At 35.8% G+C, this 23,790-nt stretch overlaps 1 protein-coding gene across 4 annotated transcripts in view; it reads right to left on the bottom strand.

Moving 5' to 3' along the window:
- Positions 1–23,790, bottom strand: part of PKP4 (plakophilin 4) — a 104,307-nt gene that overhangs the window by 37,473 nt on the left and 43,044 nt on the right. For 2 of the 4 annotated variants that reach the window (XM_075029136.1, XM_075029139.1), the window contains 5 exons: positions 11,918–11,952; positions 7,141–7,272; positions 6,797–6,987; positions 5,412–5,970; positions 1,033–1,224 (listed from right to left, as the gene is read on the bottom strand). In XM_075029136.1, coding sequence (XP_074885237.1) covers positions 1,033–1,224; positions 5,412–5,970; positions 6,797–6,987; positions 7,141–7,272; positions 11,918–11,952 — 1,109 coding nt within the window. The remainder of the gene's footprint in view (positions 1–1,032; positions 1,225–5,411; positions 5,971–6,796; positions 6,988–7,140; positions 7,273–11,917; positions 11,953–23,790) is intronic. The other 2 variants (XM_075029137.1, XM_075029138.1) reach the window with 1 other exon arrangement.

The raw sequence follows: 23,790 nt of genomic DNA, 5'->3' as shown, positions 1-23,790 counted from the left end.
ACAGGAACATGTATCTTCCTGACTCAACAGAGTAGCTTTTGTTCTTTAAGTGATATTAGGTAGACAAGTAAATAGAGAATTCCAATTTCGAGTTTTATTTCCTCATTAGCACATCCTGAGAAACTTAATTTATTTACTCTAGGTTGCAGAAAATAGGAGAACTGCAAAAACTTTCTTCCTTCAACATTCCATACTATTAGTATTTCAGTTACATTAAAAAAAACCATTAAAAAGCAATTTTCAAATGTGTGAAAACATGACACATGAGTCAGACTTCTCTATAAACATTTCTAGAGAGTTATTAAATCACTAATATTTTGAGAGTTTCTGGAAATTACTCCACCATACAAATTATTAACCAACCTTAAAGAACAAACTGCACTGCAACATGTATTACATTTCTCTTTACAGAAAATCAGTTCTAATACTAATCTAATGCCTATGCACTTCATAATATACGGGTAGCAATTCTATGAAATACTATAGATATATTTCAGTTTCAATATACAATCTTCAGGTATAGTATTTTAACATTACCCTTTGCTGAGAAGTTGGATGAAACCAGTATTTTTACTGTGAAAGATGTGATAGGTAATTTAAATGTACAAGCTATCATTTTAGTGTACTGATGAATTAAAACAATACGAACAAACTCAATTCATAAGAGAATGATGCACAGAGAATGCAAGAAGTAGCAATAAATTTTTTGTGTCATGAAGTAGCTTGGATGTACCCAAATGTGTGATATCAAACAGAAAATATTCTGACCCTAAGCTGACACTGATATATAGCCCCAAGTATTTCTTGCAAACATCACAAAAGCTTTTTAATTCCTGCTGGTTATTTTAAGTCCTCCAAACCTAGTTTCTATCTCCATTAATTTATAACATCTAGTTTTAACTTTTAGACTACCATTACATATCTCATAGATGTTCTCCTATATGCCATAGGTTCCAGGAAAACTCCAGTAAGTAAATTAAGCATGACTTTGGAACACCGTCAATGGAGGAGCATTGGAAGCCCTTTACCCACCTGACCCTGTTCGATATAATGCTGACTGGGATCCCTGGTGGAGCTCAATTGTTCCATGATTAGGACTACGGTACACAGGACTGTAGTAAGTTCTGCCTTCATAGATAGGGGTGATGTGCATGTCAGGAGATACAGTTGATCGTAATTCTTGTCCTAGTTGACTGTGTTGACTGGCATATGAACTCCTCAGGCCTAAAACCAAGAAGAGGGAAATATGTATATGGCCCATATCAATTAAAAATAATAAAGCTGTCATGCTTGAATCTTTCTTCTTTTAGCCATGAAAAGGTGTTAGTTATATCTACAGTTATAAAGATTTATTCATTAAACTTCTTTCTATTATTAAATGAGCCATACTGAAAGATTCATTGACAAAGCAACATTTCTTTGGTGAAAAGTTTTGTCTGTACGCTGGCAACTTTAATTTTTCCAACTCAATTTTTTCAGTAGCATTTATAGTTGAAAGTCTAAAACATACAGAGTAAAAGCTAAGTCAGCATGTGCAGTTCACGGATTCAGCAATGACAAGGTAAATTGTGAACCTGACAGAAATCCAGTTGTGAAATAGGGCACAGCCTAAAGGGGGTCATAATCCTGAAAATGAAACAATATGTAGCAGTAAGAGCAAAAGTCATCTTGGTAGTGGCAGCAGAGATTTTAAGCATGTGAAGAAAAGTCTTTATAAAGGTTTAAATAGCCCATGATGTGCATATATATATTTTTCTATGCTGCAGCTGTATGAGAATCTCTTTTTTCACCTTGCCTTTCAGCTGTCCCTCTTGAGTTCCTTTTAACTTATCTCTGTCTCATTTAACTTAAATTCCTCAGCAGTGGACCTCCTGCTACCACTTTTGCAGTGCTAGATCGAAGTACATTGTTGGCAGAGGTGCAGAACAGCTTTTCAATAACAGTGTTTTGAATACCACTCCACAAGTTCAGACTTGCTTCTCCTTGTGAAGGTTCCCCCTCTACCTGCTTCATGAAAACTTCATTCATGTTGCCTAGAATTTCTTTCCGTGCATTCCACTGTGTTACTGTACTTCTGTAACCACCACTGCTGTGTATTTCTCCTTACCATTTTGCTAACTAAATTCGCAACCTATCACCTATTAAGTTCACTGTTGCCATCCTGGTCAGGAGATTAGTGGTATAGTCTTAATCCTGTATTTCTTCTTTTTTAGCCCAGAAACATTTTTTGACATATAGCACCACCCCTCCCATTGACTATCTAATGTGCACTTTGTGTATTCTTTGCTTCCTGGTATTGGTGTTGTACTAACTAGCTACCTTCCACCAACTTTCTTATCTATTTTTAATGCTTTCATTTAAAGCATCCTAGTTCCCCTATTTTATAAGCTATACCTCCAGAGTCTACAGAGAAGCACTAATATACTAAACCGGGTAGCAGAAAAATAGTTAGAATTTAGTTAATTCTGACAGTTCTTTACCATTCCCTCCTTGAGCTTTTGTCAGCTTCTATGCTGCTCTTAGAACTGAGGGTACAGAGCTTTTGCAACTACCAGGATGCATCACCCAAAGTAAAAGGTCTTCTGCAGCCATCAGTTTTTCCCCTACCTCTGCTCTTAAAAAAAACTCTTTTGGAAGCACTTCAGAATTGTTGTATTTCAATACTCCTCTCTAATCTCCCACATTTCTGTATCATGTTTCGCTGCCCTACACGCTCGAACTGACAGTCTCCTTGGCCAAACCTTTAGCTAGCTAAGTAGCAAACAAGCCTCAGATGCTCATATTTAACAAAATGTAAGCCAAGCCCATACTTATTTTCAAACTTAGTTTACTTATATATTATATAATTGCTACACAACACTTCTGCCACCTACACTAACTTAGGTTTTGAGTATTACCCTCCCAGGAGAATTCTCTTTAATTTTGAAAATCTATATTCCAGTCTCTTGAATTTTTACTTCCTTTGAAACAATTACACAATACTTCTCCTTTTGCCTCTGAGATTTACCTTGCCATGGGGTCCTCTTCCACTCTGACTTCTCTTTACTGCATCTTGCAATGGCCTAATCTCCTCTTCACCCTTTTACTCCAGTTCCTTCTGCTCTTGGCATTCTTTGTTTATTCTGTGATTTCACCAGTTTTGTTCTCTTAATTAAATTCTTAAGAGTAAAGATGACCAAATATACTTCCCATTGTACGACAGTAAATAAGTGTGACAATCACATATATCCCACTTGGTCTCAGACCAGCATTCCTCATGCTTCTCCTCCTACACTGCTAACCTAATTTTTTCAATCTTACAACAAAATTTATCGTCATCTTTCTTGCCTAAAATTATATGCAGAGATTATCCACAAGATTCACTCACTACATCAAATCATAAATTGTTAACATAGTTAGAAAAAAGTTAGCAAGTTAGTATGTAACATACAGGTGGTATAGCTAGGGCAAACACATTTTTAAATGTGTAGCCATTCACAAATTCAAGTAGGGCATAAAACCATCATAATTTTGGTTTTAAATTAATACTGTTTTGTCCACTTCGGCATTACCATTGTAAGCTGCTAAAGCTTTAGCAGCTATCAAAGCAATAGAATATGCTAAGCAAACTATGCAAAGGTAATGAAATGATGGAGATTATGGAACAACTTCAAAATACAATTAAGTAGTGATGTGTAACCAAATGTATCCTGCATTTAAGTATTTTTCCCCCCAAAATCACAGACCTCCTCTATCAGTGTCTGCAAGGAAACCTTTGGAGGTCTCACAGGTCATGACTAAGAAACCACATCTATCGGTGGTGAAAACAGAGGGACTTCACCAAAGCAAAGCAGGCAACTGGAGCTATGTCCAAAGCAAAGCAGGTAATTGGACCTATACCTCCCAGATGACAATGCTATCTCCTGAGAAGACACTCATCTTATTAACATTACAGTTTTCCCAGAACATGCACCACATGGATACCCTTTTAGAGGACTGTAAGGACAGAAGGAAGAGAGGTCCTGATCATATATCTGTCCCCTCCTTCAGCTTACATAGCAGGGAAGAGTTCTGGATTATATTAAAGGCTGCTACAGTACTAACCTTCCCCCCCATCCAAACTTCCTCTCAGAAAAATGATCATATACAAATTTGAGTTTAAGATGTCAGGTATTATACTGAACTGCTCCCTCTAAAGAAACATGAAAACTAATTTATACTAGAAAATGTAACATTTTTTTAATAATACTGAGGGATTCTTACTCATAGTTTGTAACCTAGAGCACAGGTAAGTCATAGCATTTCAAGTTTCCTGGAAAGATTACAGTGCAGATGGCTATAAAATAAGATGCTCTCTAAGCTTGACTACCACAGCTCCTAACTACTTCCTTAATACTAAAAGCATTAAATTTAAAACATCTGTTTCTGAATTACTGATTCACTATCCCAATAACTCCTTTTTTCTAAAGATGTATCAGTTCACCTGTTTAGACAAGGTGATATTCTCAATCAGTGGTATTTGTAAAATACCTTAATACTATTTTAAGAGTACAAGATTGCTGTTACATCACAAATTATGCAGCCCACTGGACTGCATTCAATTAAACTACTGAATAGCCTTTCATGTCAAACTGGGGGGTGGGGGGTGTCCCCTTATCAAACTGGTAGATTACTGTGTCTTGCAAACAGAGGTGAGGGAGAAGACACATACCTTTTGCTGAGGAATGAGAATATTTTGATAATTCCTGCAGTATAACAGCTTAAAAGAAAAACCAGACATTGCAGTCTGTTCAAAAGAGTCTATGGTCTAACTGCAAAATCACCTTGTCTGTGCTCATTTAGATGAAAGTCAGAACAAAACCAGCAACACACACAGAACTTAAAATGTAAAGTAACTGCATCTTAATAAGAACTGCCTCTCAGATGAACAGATTCTACCTTTTAGGGCATTATTTTAAGCTAATACTACAATGGTTACCCTATATTTAAGCTGAAGTACTTTGAGATAGCCTAGACATATTAGGGGAAAAAAAAGAATAAAATTCAATGGTACAAAGTTACATATTTTAAGAAAGAACTAGACATTAAACTAGTTCCAGCCTAGTATCTTTTACATTGTGTATAACGTGCACATACATTTAAATGCACTTTATCTTCGAAAATACTGAAATGCCTCTGTTTGGAAGACTCAGAATTTTACTTAGCTGCTTAAAACATAGGATTTAGTCTAATGCAGAGCTAGCAATCTGGTAATTAAAGAGAAACTTATGGCATGATTGATACATAGTGTTTGACATCAATATTTACAACTGATTTGATACATCCACCACAGATATCACAACTTAGCGCTACAACATTTCATCCATAAAAAGACTAGGTGTTTTCTACAGCTGTAGGTTTGTTTTAAGCTGTGTCTTTACCTTTTTACTAACCTGTAAGGCTATCTGGACGTGGAGGGACCATTCTCTCGTATATATCATACTGCTGTCCATATTGTTCAATATCATGAATTGTTCTTTGCAGTGTTGCTCCCAAATGCTGTGGAACTGCAGTCATGCCAGAACGCTTCGGGGAAGAAGATCCCAGCTGAGTTTGGGACGGAGAAGCTACTCTGGTTTGTACATCAGTAAGGGCAAGAGGAGAGCCGACTCTGACCGATGTCTGGTACTGGGAAGTCCCGCCATTGGGATTTGCCGTCTGTCTGGATGTAACCGAGCCAATCCGCCGCACAGCCGTCGGGGAGGCAGGTCTCTGAGCAGCATACGGGGATGCTGCCCGCTGTACTGGCAGAGTAGTGGATGCGTACGCATGAGAAGTAAGGGATCTTTGCTCAGTAACTGATGGAGAACCATACCCGCTACCCAGAGACGTTCGCAGCGACCCCCTTGAAGGGGAAACACCTGTGCTGACCATGTAAGAGGGAGACTGTGCTCTGGATGGGACTGAACTGACACGTCTCATGACTCGGTTGGTAGTAATATTTACTGAAGGCTGTTTAAAAACAAAAACATTTGATAGATTTATCATTTAGGCCATGTAGTGGATACTTTTCTCCCATAAGACAGAGAAGTCAACAAGAAAGGCACACAATTTAACAATATATAAAAGCAGCTGAAGAGTAGCTTTTACCCTAAATGTAATTCCTTCCAGTTTTCCTATAAAATAACTTTTTTCAAACCAGTATTTCTTAACATATAAAATGGCAATTTAACATTGAAAAACCATTCATTCCCCATTTTTATTTGGCTTTCTATGTTAATATGCACCTATGCTTGCTTTCCTCACTACTCCACTGCTTTGGAGATTCAGGAACAGTAATGCAAAGAGTTCTAGTATAAGCTGAAGAAGTTTTGTCCATTACTGTCTCACTATCATTCTGATTAATGAAAAAGGAGGGTAAAAAAGCCAGAAACAGTAGAAGGTACAGGAACACAAATACCATCTTCATTTAAGCACTATTTTTACATACAGGCTAAATTCTAGGAGGTTTTCCCCAATATCACAACTGAATTTCAAATGAGTGATACTTTCTTGAGATTATATTAGCAGTGTACTCTGCAGTCAGGAGTCCTCAGAAGTTCTACTTAATTTCAGCTGCTGTGAATGAACCAGATCACATGCATGCTGATTTCAGCAAACAAGTCCATGTGTGCTGCAAGCCATTTCTGCTTTTTAACCAGTAAAGGTGTTAAATAAAAGTGTAATTTAATGACATCAGTTATGGCCTATACAAAGGTAGGTCCAGCTATTCGACTACTGTCTTTAAAACTGTGTTATAGACAGTGTACAGAGATAAAGTGTACTATTTTGAGCATACCTGGACTGAAGTCTGCCCTTCAGCTCGTGAGCTTCTCACCAAATGGTTATTAGCAGTTCCAATGAGGGAATGCTGCTGTCTGTTTTCTGATTTGCTCAAGTTTTGGCTGTTATGGAAACTGCTTACTTCCTGGTAACCACTGTCAGAATAAGAATTCATTTGTGTTGAACTTCTTGAGTTACCTACAGACCCTGTAGATATGAAGCCAGCGTAAGAATAAAAGCATCGAACAACTTCACAAAAATATTATATAACTTTGGTATTTGTTGCATTTATAATTGTACTACATTTTTATACAGTCAATATAGAAATATATTCTAATATTTAAAAAGCACACAACAGACCCTCACTTTCATGGAGAGATGTCTGTTCTGGTGAGTAGAGGTTCCCTTGTTCTGGTTCTGTCCTAATGTCATAGGCATTGGTATGAACACTCTCTGACACTTGTGGTTTGTTTACACTGGTGGTCGGAGGATCTGAAAGAAGAAATTGATTAGATCAATCCAACGTTTCATATGTAAGTTTCCTGCAAACTCAATCATAATAACAAAGAACTTACTTCCACCATGAACAGGGTCTACTGGTAGAGAGGTATCATCTACCAAACTAAATGAAAAGAATGTTAATACTAACATCTGAGAATCTTCTTTCCTGTAGTTTTGATGTCGTTCTACAATTCTAATTTTTCAAATGTACATTCCAACCTATTTTAATGAAAAATGTAACTGATTACCTAGTAAGTATACTTTGCAGAGTGAAACACTGTGCAACTGTGTTGTAGTGCACAGAGGATAACTATCACTTCTCTTAAGGTCCTATAATCTCAAGAGCTTCGTAAGTAAAAGGATGAGTTGAATTTCATCCCTGTTCGTATACCATCAACAGAAGCTGCTGCAAATTTTATACATTTTTACTTCATACACTACTATCCAAATGTTTTTAACTACTCTTAAGCTGATTTCAGTTCTAAGAATATTAGCTGAACTTTATAGACAGCAAAGTGCCATCATACAGAAGGGAAAGCAAAGGAGACATCACAACACCGTCATGAAGAAAGGAAAAAGTTAAACAGTCCAGAAAAAAAGGACAAAGATGAAGACATGAAACAACAAGAAAATTTTGACAGAACTATTAAGCATTCAATTGCCATCATGTTACACTTATTGATGAAGAACAGGCATCAGAGATATACATAGAATCATAGAATCATTTAGGTTGGAAAGACCTTTAAGATCATAGAGTCCAACTGTAAACCTAACACTGTCACATCCACCACTAAACCACGTCCCTAAGCACCACATCTACACGTCTTTTAAAAACCTCCAGGCACAGTGACTCAATCACGTCCCTGGGCAGCCTGTTCCAATGATTGATAACATGAAGAAATTCTTCCTAATATCCAATCTAAACCTCCCTTAAGGAAGGGGAGTAGGAAATGTGAGTTACGTTTAAAGGTAACACCAGATACATAAATTCTTACTGAAGAAATACATGAATGAGCCTAGAGTGGAAACCAAAAGGAAGATGCTAGGAAGCAATAGTCTAGTCAAAACTTCTGTGACTGATTCATGTCAAAAGTTGCGAGTTGTGGACAGTGAAGCTTGCAAAGTGCTCTTTGAAAATGAATATAACAGCACATTGCAGAGAGGCAAAACTGTAAGGAGTTGGCAGAAATTTGATACTAGGAGGAAGACAGAAAAAAGGGCTGAAATAAATTCTAACAAAGCTAACGAACTTTCTCAAACCAACAAAGAATACCCCGATATAAAAATCTAGTGGCACTCATGGGAAAAAAATCCCACGGAAAACTAACAAAACACAAACCAAAATAACCCTGACAGATGAGCTGTTGGAAATTCTTCATAACAGTTGTTATTACAGTATACTTCAAAAGCGAAATAAAAAAGAGAGTATTTGTACCTACCAAGCTGTAAAGAAATGCTCTGATTTTTACCAATAGCTGTATGCAAAAAGCTGTTGTCTCACTATTTGCACAATTAGCCACAAAGGAACATTCATATTAAAAATGTTACTCATTAATTGCTATTACGAGGAATGTTTGAACACTATTCAAATATCAGATTTAAAAAAAAAAATTAAAAATCAGTACATCTCAGAAATTATGGGCAGTCAGCATAGTTATCAGTAGTACATTCTTAGGTCAAAACCATCTAGTAAAATTTGACGCTCATTAATTTACTATAATAGGAGTATTATGACCAAACTTAATTAAGATTTAACAAGAAGTGTTACTACACTTTCATTAATTTAATCACTAGTATGCCTAGAAATGATACAGAGCACCAACACTGAAATAATGCACTTCCACAGCTCCTGTTACACTAACTCAATAACAGATCATAACAGACATCAGTGGGTATTACATACTCTTTAGAATAAAATACTTGTGGGGACCGAGACATTTAAATTATGATTATATTCAACTTCAGTATTTTCATCTTCAATCTTTTTTGTCTAAATAATATAAGGCCCTGTTATTTTAGTTACTTGATATTACATGATACTAAATCAATGTCAAGCTCACAAATAATCAGTTTTGGGAGAAACATGTAGAAGAACAAAGTTCCAATTGTGCAGTGCTGTACAGATGTTCCTAAGACAGAGGTCTGAATGAAAACCTCGCTTCCATCACACATTTGCCACGAAGCAAATGCTTTCACTACGCTAAAAAATAAAGATTGTTTAGGATCTCTAACAAAGGCAAGAATGCACAATAAAATGAATTGTTGTCTTTCTATCTCTCTCTGCTACTATAAATGAGGGGAGTGCCCTGAATGAAATAATAGCCTTTTTCTAAATGGTTGCTGATCTAATATTCTATTTATAAGCGTCTGCAAAACAACACCTTTTTGTATTTCTGTTAAAAATTCTGTATAATTCTACTGTGCATAAAGCAATTACAGCTACGGTCACATCACATCTTCTACTGAATTTTTTTTTACATAAACTGCTATCTGCAGTGAAGAAAAAAGTGCTTTAAGGGAGTGTTTTCATTCATCTTTAATTTCAGTATTTTTCAGATTGCAGTTGGTAAAGCATCATCTAGTGACATTTCTTCAAAACAAAGCTCAAGAGTGAATCTAAGTAAAACCTACTCATGCTATAGTAAAACCTATATCATGCTATAATCACGACATAAATGTAAACATTAACCAAAATGTTTATCGGAAAGTTCTAAACAAAAAATGTATTTTTTTCAGATATGCCCACTTCTGAGCAATTGCTCCAGAAAAGCCTCAGTTACATAGAGTTGTGAGAAATATACATGTAGATTTATATTAATGCATACAATATTTAAATAGAAATATGATTTTTTGCCATATGTTAAGTGACTTCTTAGCAGGCATGTGCACAGGAGATTTCTAAAGAAAAGAAACACAAATGGGAGGAGAGAATGAAAGGATAAAATAAAAATATGAGCTGCATCGATGAAAGAAAGAGAGCAACCAACAGAAAGTCAAGGAGAAAAACAAACAATAGACAGAGTAAGTTACAGGAAAAACTGAGGAGGAAATAAAGAAATTGATAGGGTTGCATGAGATAAATCATCCAATAAATGACTGAGGTCTGTCAGAAAGTATCTTTACAGTTGTGAACTGTCACTGGAACGTTATAGAACCACGGGAAATTATGTGATTTAACAAAAAAAAAAACAAAACACAAAAATAATTTTCACATTGAAAGCATAAGTAAAACTAATTTCTCAATTAGTTGAAAAAACAAATTTGACTTCTGTTTAAAAAACATTGCTAAAAGAATACCTCGAAAGCACCACCATGACTAGCAAAATTTAAATGCCACAACAAGTAGGCTGTTGAGAGTATTAGATTTGAAAGAAAGGAAGAAAGCTAACGTGTGCCTCACCTCAGCCGAGGTGATACCATGGTGGCAACTGAAACCATGTAAATACAATTATGCACAAGTTTAAGACCTTAGCCTCTTAATAAAAACAAAAACCAGTAAGGGGTAGGGGAAGGAAAAGTAGATAGTTTGAGAGACTTATTTACCTAAAATAGTCACAATTATCATAATTATGAATATGCTTCAGTGAACAAGCAGATAACTACAATGTGTTTATTCTTTGTACAGCAGAAACTGGATCGCTTTTAAAGCTGCATGCATCCTTATATAAAGATATGATATTAATACTATACCGAATTTGGTAAATAAAACTTTTAACAAGCTACCTAAAATGCTAATTGCATTTTGACTACATTAGACCAGGTTTACTTAGTATGACATTCTGTCAAGACTACATGATTGAATTAGAGAAACACGATCCAGTGCAAGAAGTAATTCGCAGGGAGTCAAGGTCCCATCTCTGGTCCTGCTGTGCGGTTTTGACATATTGACTTCTGCACATACACTTCATCACGCTAAAGAGACAACCACTGTCCAGAAGATTGACTTTTCAATGTTAAATATTTTAACTGATGCAGAAAGCCTAACTAGTTAAATGCTCTGATCTGTGAAGGACAGATTGGATTATTTCAAAAGACACTTGAATGTCGCTTTTAAGATACAGTCCTACCCATTACACCTAATATACTCAAGAGTAGATGTAGAAGTACTACAAGACAAACGTTTCTTGTTTTGGAAAAAAAGTTCAAGCTATCCTGAGATACAAAACAGAAAAAGAACTCTCAGAAAAACCTTCACTTATTGGAGATTTTCTCAGTTAAGTAAGAATATCTGTAAAAAGAAAACCAGTTTTCAAGCTTAAATATACAGTATTTTTTCATGATCCTTACCTGCCAAGGGGAAGACTCAAACGTATTTTTTAATTAATTGCAAAGGAGACCCAATACACAAGACTGTTGTTATGGTCACATCAAACACAAAAATGCAAAGGCACAAAAAGGTGCAAGAAAAGTACCTGCAACTACCTCTAAGCCAAAACAATCTTTTACAATAACAGAGGAACACACAAGTCTCTTCATGTGTGACAAAGAGGATATTAATATTATACTTTAGAAAAGATAGTTGAAAAAGATATGTAGCATTGCTGCTAATGTTCAGTTCACTTCATAACAAGAAATGAATGCCAAGAAAATAAAGTTTTTGAAGCTTAAAGCAAAATGTACACATAAAAGATAATACCTGACGATCTCCAAGGAAATGACTTCTCAGTAGAGCTGCAGAAAGAAAAAAAATTATCACAAAAATGAACCATGTGGCTAGTTTGGATTTTTAATTTTTTTAACCAGAGCATACAGAATTGTACAAAAAACCTCAGCAGACAAAGTTTCAATAGCCCACGTAAATAACACTCTGCAGCACTTTACACCTGACAACTAAATAATTTGTTATTGATTTTAATTTTGTATTATTCAATGGAAAAGCCCTGTAACTTACTGCATGGCAAATTATCAAGCAGCCTAACCTATCTGCAACAGGACAGACAAGAGCATGACTTGTGATATGCACTTGCTATTAAAGGTGTAATGACATAAATAAAATAGTATATAGCAAGTGTTCACAGTCATATGTGCATGATTAGCAGTAAACAAACCACTTCAAAGACAGAAGTACTCACTGCTCATGGTAGGGTCTAGCAAGGGAAGTTTGGGAATCACAATTCTTGAGCATTTTGCTTCTACGTGTAAAGCAGTTTGAAAAAAATGAACAGAAACAGACCTACAGTTTGTACTGTTATTTCATTTTCCAGAGAAAATTCTGATCCTTTGTATGTGAGAAGTCAAACCATTTGACATACCAAAACATGTACACCTCTAAGTGTAAGAAGATAACGGATTTTACATTGTCAAGGTTAAAGAGATGCCTTAAGATACACAACTATTTCACAAGGTCAAGCAGTTGTTTAGTATCAGTGTAAACGCTTACTTGTCTTATATTTTTCCAGTAACTATTTTATATCAAACTATCTTAACCATTTTTTCTTCTACAAAGCAATGTTCTTTCATGTGTTGATAATAGTATTGATGCACAACTACCTTTGCAGACAAATGCAAAATTCATCTATGTATTATTAAAATTAGATACATTTTTCCATAAAAATATGTAGAGTATTTCCTCACTCTACATATAAACTATCAAACTTTGAATATTAAATCATTTTTGCAATGATTATAAGCTGCTATCTTCCAAACAAAAAGCTATTTAAAGAAAAAATAGGCAAGTCCATCAGATTTTATGATGTCTAAATATCAGCATGAAACTGTGATTTTGGGTAAGATGTACCTATTTCTAAATTAGTATTATTTATTTTACTTCTTTCTACCACAGCTACCAATTACAAAAAACTTTAGCACAGCAACATGAACAACACTAGATACTATTTTCTAAAACAAAATCAGTCATTTAGGAGCCTTTTTTGGAAACAAAGTATTTGTGGTATTTGTGTATAAGAGTGCTAAACTTGCATACTAGCACAGACTAAACTACAATTACAATGAAATGTAAAGAAAAAGGAGAATTCAAATGCAGGCTTCAAGCATGTTCAACCTTAAGCCAGGTTCATATCTAGGTAGTAACAGAATTTTTACTATGTATTGGCTATTCTTTCCCTCAGTCTACAATTTTAGTATCTTTTGGGGTGCTACACTTATTTTTTCTTTAGAATGTAGATAAAGTGGACCAGTTAAACAGACTGAAACTTGGTGTATAGAATTACAGGTGAAGAGTTGAACTCCAGACTGAGGCTTTCCAGGCTCATCTGCCTTCAGAAGTTTCTTTGTGTTTGACTGTATTTCCGAGATGCTTGTGGAGAGAAGGGTGCTCAAACACAGACCATCAAATTCAGGTGCATGCCTGAACTTTCAGATATTTTCTTTTTCCTGAAGGACCATCTTGTCCAAGCCCAGAAGCACAAATATCTTAAGTTTAGACAAAGACAAAATCACTTAGTGGTACTGGAACAAAAGTCCAATGTCAGAAACACTAAGTAAGTACATGAACAAAAATCAAACTACATGCCAAAACAGGATAAGTAACTAGTTCAACTGAATGTTATCCTGTGGGTTTAACTAGGACAGTTTAAGAAGTTACCCTACAACCACCAGCAGCTACCTTCCCCAAAACTCAGCTACTGTGACCATGTGAGTTCTGTCATTCCACCTGAGCGCAAAGCCAGGTGGATTAGTTTAAACTACCTTTAGTGGTATAGTTTAAATTGGGATTTAAACAAACCCAGATTTTGCATGACAGAACCTGCTAAGGCGTTTCAGGAAAGAAGGTCATAGCCTCCAGCTAACAGGAGGTAATAAACGGCTACAGATGGTTATTTCTTAAGCTATTACAACTTTCTCCAAAGAAGAACAGACTAAGTGAACATGGTACACAACCTAGACAGCTCCATGAAAAACCAAAAGTATCTAGAGACAGCCAGAACTCTGCAGCAAAGGAACTGTACCACGATCACCTGGCTATTCCAGAGCAGTAAGCAGTGCCAAGACCACCAAACTTCAATTTTTGCACAGCCTTGGGCTAAAGTTAATTCAATTTAAATAAAAAGTTACAAATGTTTCTCATTTCTAGTACACTACCATGGAATCTAACTAGTGCATTAGGTCCAGAATGTTTCTTTGGCATATTCTGGGGATTGTAACTACATGCCAAACTCAATTCTGTGCAACTTCACTCTTTTATTGCTTGCAAACTAAACCTTGTTACTATTTTGATAAAACCTTTAAAAATATTTCTATTGTTAAAATTCATGAGGAAATTTGTACCAAAACTGGTATTGAATTCAAAAGAATTTGTATAAAACTGAATGAATTTTAACTATTGAAAGCTGAGTTCTGGAAGTTAATCTACATAAATTCTTTACAGACTATGTTCTTTATTCTTCAGCAAGCAAACTTGCAATATAATGGGTTCTTTAATCAATTACTGTTAGACTATTCATTAATACTTTTCTCCACTGAAATGAAGAAATATGAAAACTATTTGACAGATACTGTGAACACTGGCCCCAGAATTCTCATGCTACCCAAACATCAAGTTTTACAGTCTTCACCTTTTACTTCATTCCTCAGACTTTCTGGAAACTCAGTTCTTTATAATGAGATGACATCATTCTGTGGTGCTAGGAAAGGTAAAAAGTGCTAAGCATACAGAAATACTTTACTCTTACATACACAAGATTATAAAAACCCCAAACGTATCTCTACCCCATGCATCTGGCTAACTGAACTTTCTTTACATGTACAGAACTTATGAAGGATAAAGGGTGCTCTGACTATGGGTCATAAGTAGAAAGCTACTTCATGAAAAATTAAACTGGTTAACAACTTAACTTGATTCTTATTAAATTATTTTTGCAAAAGTCCATCACCTACCACTTACTGACTTCATCATCTGATTTTGTCACCTTAGAGATGAAATGTTTTGAAGTCACCAAATCTTTCAGCTTTGATAAGTAAGTCTAATGCATTTTAATTCTCCGTTTAAAAACCAGTGTGGTCAAATACTGCACTACCAATGAGGGGCTGCTGCCATTAACTAGTCATTATGCTGTCTCTCCCTGATATTAACATGTAATATATCTAAGGAGAGCCCATATGTCGTGCACTGCACTTCTAAAAATACTTAATTTTAGCCTACTATTATCCTTGAGAAAGAATTAGGTTAGTAGGGTAGACATGCAGAAATTCTATTTTTCTTTCAGAATAGTTTGGTACGATGTATATAGTTTTCAATTAAAGAAGTTAGAGATAAATATTATTACAGTATAGCAGCTATTTTTAAATACTATGGAAGGAAAGCATAGATAAAATATCAGACATACGGTCATGTACATGAAGAGAATTTTCTCTTCCCTTCTCAATCTGCTTCACAAGAGCACAAAGAATAAGTGAAATAAAACATAACTTTACACTAAGTGCAGATAAAATACATACACTGAAACATTAATTTTTTAGTGAGTAACACAAATATTTGGTAACTGAAGATGGAGCATGCATATAAACTCCGCTGAAACCCATCTATTCACTTTTGGTTTTTTTTATCCTTTGCATTTTTTTCCCCCTCACTTGTATTTCCTAAATATCTGGATTTTTTTGTATGGTTGGGTTGAGGGGGTTTTTTTGTTTTTCTTTTGTCCCTTTCTTAATTTCACACCTTTTCTTTGCCATCTTACAGCTTTAGTTCAAAGCTGATGTCTTAGACACGAAATTAAACCAGCTGCCAATCTGGAAAAAAAAAAAAATAATCTGATAAATGGAAAATGTTGCGTATGAGGTCATTTAGAGACAAAACATACCAAGTATCACTAGTACCATTTTACATTCCTCAAGCAACAGCTCTCAAATAAACACTTTCCAGCTTTGGATTTCTAAGTTAGAAAAGGAGGTCAACATTCGTCTCAGTCAAATGGCTATGACAGCTCAAGAACTTGGCCACACTTCAAAGGCAGAACTGGCTGGTCTAGGTCACGGCCAGATCTCTGACAGTACCTGTGTATGGGATAGCAAGGCTACAGGAACAATACTAAAGTTTAAGAAAACTACAGATTTCTAATTCTTGTTACAATGTCTTAAGCAGTATGCTATTTTTTAAAAATTATGTAAACACAACTATGATCTTCAGTTTCCAGACTGGACGGTTAACTTAAAATCTCAGTGCTACATACATTTTTTGCAGGTATTACAGAAAGAGTTTAAGCCTATTATCTTAGCAAGTATTCCGTAAGATGAAGTGTATTTCTGATTTAAACAGTACTGCTTGAGAGAAAAGTAGTGATTTCCATTGCCTGTCTTAACTGCTTGAATACACCACTGTTGTCATCAAAAAGGCAACAGCTGAAAAAAATCACATATTATTTATTAAATATTTCCAAAATGGCGAAAAGCTGTAAAAAGCTAAATATATAATTCTGTTGAAAATGTATGTACTTCACACATATTTCTTTAGTATTTTAGTTTACTGCTTGGCTAAGCTTTCATCATTGGAATACATCTGTTCTGTCAGGCACCCAGTAGCAAACAGTTTATTCAGAGGGATTCGTGCTTGCTGCTGGAGCTGCCAGCCAAAACTTAAGTGCCTGTTAAGACGGAATGTATTGTTTTACTTGTCCTTTATCTTCTGTTTTAAATATCTACATAAAGAACACATTTACAATTATATGCAGTATGAAGGCTTAAAGCTTTGTGTAACTGTAAATTCTTGGTATAGGGGGATTTTTCTGATAATATGGCATATATTAAATTCCATGTACTTGTAACACACATTACAAGCAACTGGCAACCATCAAAATCAATATAATGAGATTTCGTATTTTTGCTTTTCTTGTTGATATAGGTTAGCAGAAGTTTTCAGAAATATTTTAACTAAAGGAGGTAATTTTCAGTCTTCAACTTTTCTAACAGCTATCTTCTTGATTTCACTAATTCCTGTACCCACTCTGCTAGACGCTGTACTAAGTACCATAGCTATCTATCTTGTGTCCCACATACAGAAATTAAACAGCTCTGCCACCAAGAGCAAGCGGTCCTACAACTCGCTAGATGTTTTCAGCTGACACAGGCAAGCACTAATGCTCTGGGTACGAATTTAGAAAGCTGTTATCTGGAGTACTACCCCCGCTGTGGTCACTCATACTGAAGGATGCTATTTCAGTTTGAAACCCAACGCTGAGAAGTGACTGAGACTCCCAAGCCCCCAGAGCAGGCAGCCACGCAGAACAGCTGGGCACAGGGAACACCAGCCCTATGGACAGCAGGACATCGCTGCCACCCTACGCTGTCTGACACCACGCGCAGTTAGCACTGTGACAGTAGTAACAGCACACCCCCCACCACCCACCTCTTCCCACTGGTACCACGAAATAGTAATTCAAAATGCAGGTCTCTGGCAGGTCTGGCTGTCTTTGGAAAGAATTAACAGCTCTTCAAGTATTATTTTACCTAAATGATGCACCAGAGTAACTACCACAACACTCACTGCTCTTTCAGAACCTCAGGCATTTTCAGAGAGTAACAAGTAAACGCCTACCACCTGATCCATCACAACTGTCCACTAGAGACTTTAGGTCATCTTACATGAGCACTCGTACAAGCAGTTACTGTAATTCAGTTGACACATAGTCACTTAATGCATCTCAATCTGTAGCGTGCAGTAGATGTACATTCACAGTAAAAATAAGAATCCTATTTTGTAGCCCAGTCTACTACGGGGTAAGATAGGAAGTATTTACATATGCAGCTGAAGTCAATATTAAATCATCACTCTTCAATTTATCACCAGAGCAACTCATCAGTAAGCTACAGGGTTTTTTTCATATTTGAACATCAGCAAATTGCATTAAAAAAAACCAAATTCCTCAATTCTACTGGCATTCAAAAGCTTTGACAGAATTTCAGAAAGACTTACAGTCTGGGTAAACAGAAAGCAAATATATGAATACTTGAGCTATAACAAGAAACTGCAAGTTTCACTATTTTTTGATGTAGACATGCAAAAAAGAAGCATTTCTAAATTTCTGTGGACTCAAGACAAATGATAGCACACCCTGTAATTTTAAACAAACAGTTGATGCTGCCTGAGTGCCACAGCTGAAGTGCCAAAGGAAAGACATAGCATTCAGCATCAGAGATTTGGAATGATGTCTTCTGTATCTCAAGATAAGTGCTTTTGATCACCCACTAAGCTAAGCATCTTAAATAGCCTTATTAAATGATGGATTCACTGGAAATATAGTGACTCTTTAGGTCCTAGAAGTTAGAGGACACTATAATGCTTCCTGAAGTCATTTGGTAAAACTACAACCAAGAAAATAACGCAACACATACTATATACACATCAAAGGTTGTATGTCCACCTTAACCACTAATGAAACTACCTATAAGGATGACTCTTACTATATTTACATTCCCAGGACTGCCTGAAGACCTGAAGTAAGCAAGTAAGAAACTGTACAAACCAGAAGGAAACACATCAATGGAAATTTCTAACACATAGGTAGAGTCAAAAAGGCAAATCAGAACCAGGCTGTGAAGAAAGCATGAAAAAATCCTGAAAATTTGTTCATGTTCTGTTCTTGCCTCCCCCCCCCCCTTTTTTTTTTCTACTAGGGGAATTAGCCAAAATGAAAGATAAGAAAAAAATAAGTTCATTTCCTAAGACAATTCTTAAGTAAGGGCATTTCAAAGTTCAATCAAATAGTAAAGACAGAGAAGACACTCAATGAGAGCGTTTTAAAAAACAGAGAACAAACCTAACAGTCCCTTCTCAAGTTCTGAAATTAAGGTCACAAGGTATTAGTCTAAAACACAATAAAATAAAACCCAAATCTTTATATGTTTGTAATATAGAGAATAGAAACTCCACAGCTATTAAAGAAGATTTCTAATACACTAAGAACTGTAAAACCTAATACAATCACAGGAGGTACCAATTTCTCACAAAAGGAGATTCCGTCATTGTGCAACGGAGACGGGTACCTCCTCTGAATGTTTAGCATCAGCAACTGTCAGGTGACCTGATGACTGGTTATTTTATCCAACATGGCAGGTAGTTCCTAGCTAGCTACTAATGATGCCATTAATCACCATTTCTTCTAAATTGTTAGGATAAATGGACTATTAATGTTTGTGCCCAAAATATTCTTCCAACAGCTCTATGATGATCAACTAGGAGATTTTGATTCAAAATTATTCATTACCTAGCTAAATTCTGTCAAATACATTTTAGTCCTGCTTTTAGTGTATGCTGAAGCCCTGCAAAGAAAATTAAGTATATATTTTCTTTCTTACTTCTAAATTTAATGTAGCTCTTTAATTGATTTGTTCTCAAATTTCAGTAAGTGTAGTATTAGTGTAAATAAATAAATAAATAGTTTGAATTACTGTGATTCCTTCCCTCTTCCCACCCCAAAAGCACATACTGATTCTAAAGGTAATTTCTATGGAGCTTATAATATGCCATGAAAGTTTGGTGACATTATATATTGCAATATATGCAAGCAATTTCAAATATACCTTTTGGAAATGCTGAAATATTTGGTACATCATATGAACAAAATGAAACCAGTTTCTGTAAGGATAATTATACCCAGATCAGCTTAATGTGAGCGGTCTTGTCAGGGTAAACTTGCTGCTGCATGCCATGGAATGCCCCAAGTGTGGGGGCGGCACGCAGTTTGGAAGCGTCTTGCATGTTACTGCTCCTCAAGTAGAACAAAAGTTACAGAGCTTAACATGACAGCATGCTGGCTTTCGAGCAAAACTACTTGCTCTGTTTATACTCTTTATAAGCATTCTCCCATTTTATAAGAAAAAAATGTGTGACAATGAAATGCAATACATGTTCATCTCACAGAAAGTTTACAGTGTTCAATCACAGAGCGTAATATTTTACTGAATCACTTTGGAGTATTTTCTACTACTACAGAAAATACACCCTGTATTTCAATCGGCATTGGGAAAAATTGAGAAAATAAACCATCCTAGTAGCTATGAATACATTTAATTTTACAAAACTCAGAAGACTTGAAGTAGGCACATTATTACTCAAACTGACCATTCAGTACCTGAAGTGTTAAATTTTTTTTTATTATTTACTGTACTGCCAAAAGGGCTTGCACTCTGATGAAGTCTAGTGTGCCATTTATATACTTCTGTTAAAGTGTTTGTGACAAGCTGCTATTATGAGTGCAGTATTTTACAATTAAATTAATAAGTATGAGCCTTTTGGCTCCCAACAACACTCAGTTTTCATGTTACACACAATAGATAACTCACAAAAAGAATCGGTCAACTGTGAGAGTCATATAGCCAACTCCCACCTCAGAGATTAGAAACTGTGTTTTATAAAGTGAGTCAGACTACTGACCCTTGATACATATTAATATCTACCTGCATCAGCACATACTCCAACACATCTGGCAGCCCAGAACTAAATCCAACTGAATCAGTAACGCTACAGATGGAAAGTTAGCTGCAATGCTATATCTGTTTGTATGGGAGGCTGAACAGCCCAGTAGCTTGCTTCTTCATAGAACCATGTGCATGTTATAGCATGAAATGAAAGTAAGAAGATACAGCTGAAACCTCACATTGTTTTTCCCAGTCTATCATCTCTGATCTTGTATAACATGGGCAAAAATATTTAATACTTACATGTAACACTGATCATGTATCATTTCAGGCTCTTAAGAGGTTTGAAAGTGTACGGGATGCCATGAAATATCTTAGAAGTGCTAGCACAATACCCATTTATAAAAATAATTATGAGAAGGAATAATTTTAACAGGCAAGTAAGCTACAGGTGCACAAAAAAAAAAAAGCCATATTGGATTCCAGGGCTGCAGCTGATCTAGTGCTTCCTTCTCCACCCATTACACTACAATTGTTTAGGATCTGCAGATCTGCTTGTTCTCATCTTTCACACTCCTCTTAAGAGAGCAAAGAGCCCACTACTCTTGTGTGCTGCTTGCATTTACAATATAATTGTAATACACGTGAGCAACAGACTAACAAACCTAAACTGCAAGTACCTTCTGTTTGTTTTGCTTTGTTCATGTGTATAAAGCAACACATACATTTCTTAAGGACTAGCAATAACAGAATGAACCATGCTTCAGAAATGAGAGTCCTTCTGAGACGTGCTCAAGAGGTGACAGTCTGATCACCAGTGCCTACCTCCAGAAGGATTCATCCAGGTGTACATCTGCACAGCCTGCACTCCACGTTGTGCTAGTGTTTGGGCTTACGGTCATGAAGGACGACTGAGAAGCTGCAGAAGTTTAAGCTGGTTTAAAGTACTGATGTTGCATTTCCCCCTTCCCTCACCAGCTGTTACCATGACCTCCCTTGGGCTGGCACTTGTGCACCTGGGTGATGAGCTGGCTCAAAGAGATGACTTGACTGACACAAAGAACAGCTTGAAGCCCAAGCTGCAACCACCAAGACAGGCACATGCTGCCGCAAAAGTACCTGTGACTTCATGTCAGCATCTGTTTTGCAAAGCAGCACCACTTCCAGGCCAATGCCAGCTTGCAGGAATCCCGTTTAGAAGTGGGTAAATCAGAGGCACTGCTGCAACCACCGAGGTCAACAAAACCTTCAGTTGGACCTCTGAAATGAAATTCTCCCAAACGTTTTAACCACATTAAAGAAGATTAAAGTACTATCTTTGAAACAAAGCATTGCTGATTTCCTCAGGGACAGAAAACTTGAACAAAGGATAAAAATAAAAAGGTATATGCATCTTATGCTTTAGTTTTGCTTGCTTTTGTAGTTTTTGTCGTTTAGGTTTTCGTTTGGTTTGGGGTAGTTTTTTTAATATAAGATTCTGACCGACAATTCTTACATCTGGCTAGGAGAAACATCATCTTGTTCTCCAAAATGCTTAACTTCTGTGTTTCTGGGAACAGGCTGTTAGCTGTCCATGACCAATCTCTCAACACAGCATTCAGTTTCCAAGCCTTTTCTCCATGCCCTCTTCATGTTTATTTAATTTCTTGTCAGCCTTAGCAAAACATTTACATTACCTAGTTTGGGGAAACACAGGTACCTTTTTACAGCTATAAATTTTGCTGCTATGTTTGTGTCTACTATGATATGCTCTAAGAGATTGTTTTACCTTGATTCTTTCAATAACTCTTCTAAATACACTGGAAGCAACTTGTGAAGAAATGAAAGCACCTAATTCAAATACAGATTTTTTATTTTTTTTTTTAAGCTTCTCACACATCTCTTAAAAGGGGTATCTGCATTAAAGAATAAGTAAAAAAATTAACCAAAGACACACACATCTCAGAACATATTGTCTACACCAAGTTTTAATTCCATGTCCCTCAGTAAAAAAGTAATGTAGCATAGCATTTTCATCTATACAGGACCAGACTCAGCTGGGGTAAGAAAATTTAGAAAAAGAAGAACAGTGGTCAGAATACAGAGGTGTCTGTAAGAAGTAAGAATATAATTAGGCTTTTGTTTTAAAAATGTGAAATATTTTATTAATAACTATGGAAAATTTATGGCCCAGTATACAAGACCTTGAAGAGTTTATCTAGATTCACAGATGTACCAAAGTATACTACAAACCAACTTATGTGCTCATATTTTCTCCCCCTAAACTTTCATAATCTTTTTTTTTAAATACAAATAAACATCATTTATCCATAAGGAAGCAACCAAAAGAAGAAATGACTCCATGATGCTGTAAACTATGTTTTCTGTCTTTGTAAATGACAGTATTTGATAGAAGTATAGGATCTGACTTATTGTGTAGATACTGGTAATTGTACATTATTTCAAAAACTAACTACTCAATGTTACTTGTGGCATAAGCTAACTCTGGTGTTCTTTGTACGCAAAATTCTCTGGACTTGGGATGTAGAAAAACCTTTTCCTTTGTATTACTCAGGCAAATTCACTGAAAATGGACATTCAAGACTGAATGAAAGGTGGTAGGAAGCATAAAATAACTGAAGCTTTTTACTTATTCTTTCACAGGAATTAAACTTTCTTAGCTTTCAAAACAAAATCTGAGCAACAGCTGGAGAAATATGTGGATCTAGAGGGAAGATAGGCAAGCATGAAGGCTATAAAACAGTTGTCTGGTCCAAAGAATGCTTTTCAATATTTCAGAGTTTCTTATACAAAAGTTGTCATGATAGTAACAATACTGTCAAATGACAAGTTGGGTAGTTTGATGTATAAAAACAATTGCGTTAGCTGGTACGCTGGATTTTTTAAATTTATTTTTAAATCATCACCTCCTGTTTCTTAAGTTTTTGTAGGAACAACTTTCCATTTAACTTGCAGAAATATTTATTATGGCCAGAGGAGGAAACATTTCAGAATGATACCCAAGTTTATTGCTGAAAGAATATAGAAACAAACAGTATTTAAGGCAAGAAATAATACAGTTCAGAGCATACTCTCTATGTACACGCCAACATGAAGTTTGCTGTAACCCTAAATGCAGGTATAAATGTTTCATAAGAGAACACATTGTTATCAAGGCTTTCAGATTCAAGAGCTACCAATCATTTGATATGCTTGAGA

Source organism: Buteo buteo, chromosome 5, assembly GCF_964188355.1.
Source record: "Buteo buteo chromosome 5, bButBut1.hap1.1, whole genome shotgun sequence".
Taxonomy (NCBI): domain Eukaryota; kingdom Metazoa; phylum Chordata; class Aves; order Accipitriformes; family Accipitridae; genus Buteo; species Buteo buteo.
The sequence above is the reverse complement of the archived record's forward strand: the minus strand, read 5'-3'. Positions and strand labels throughout refer to the sequence as shown.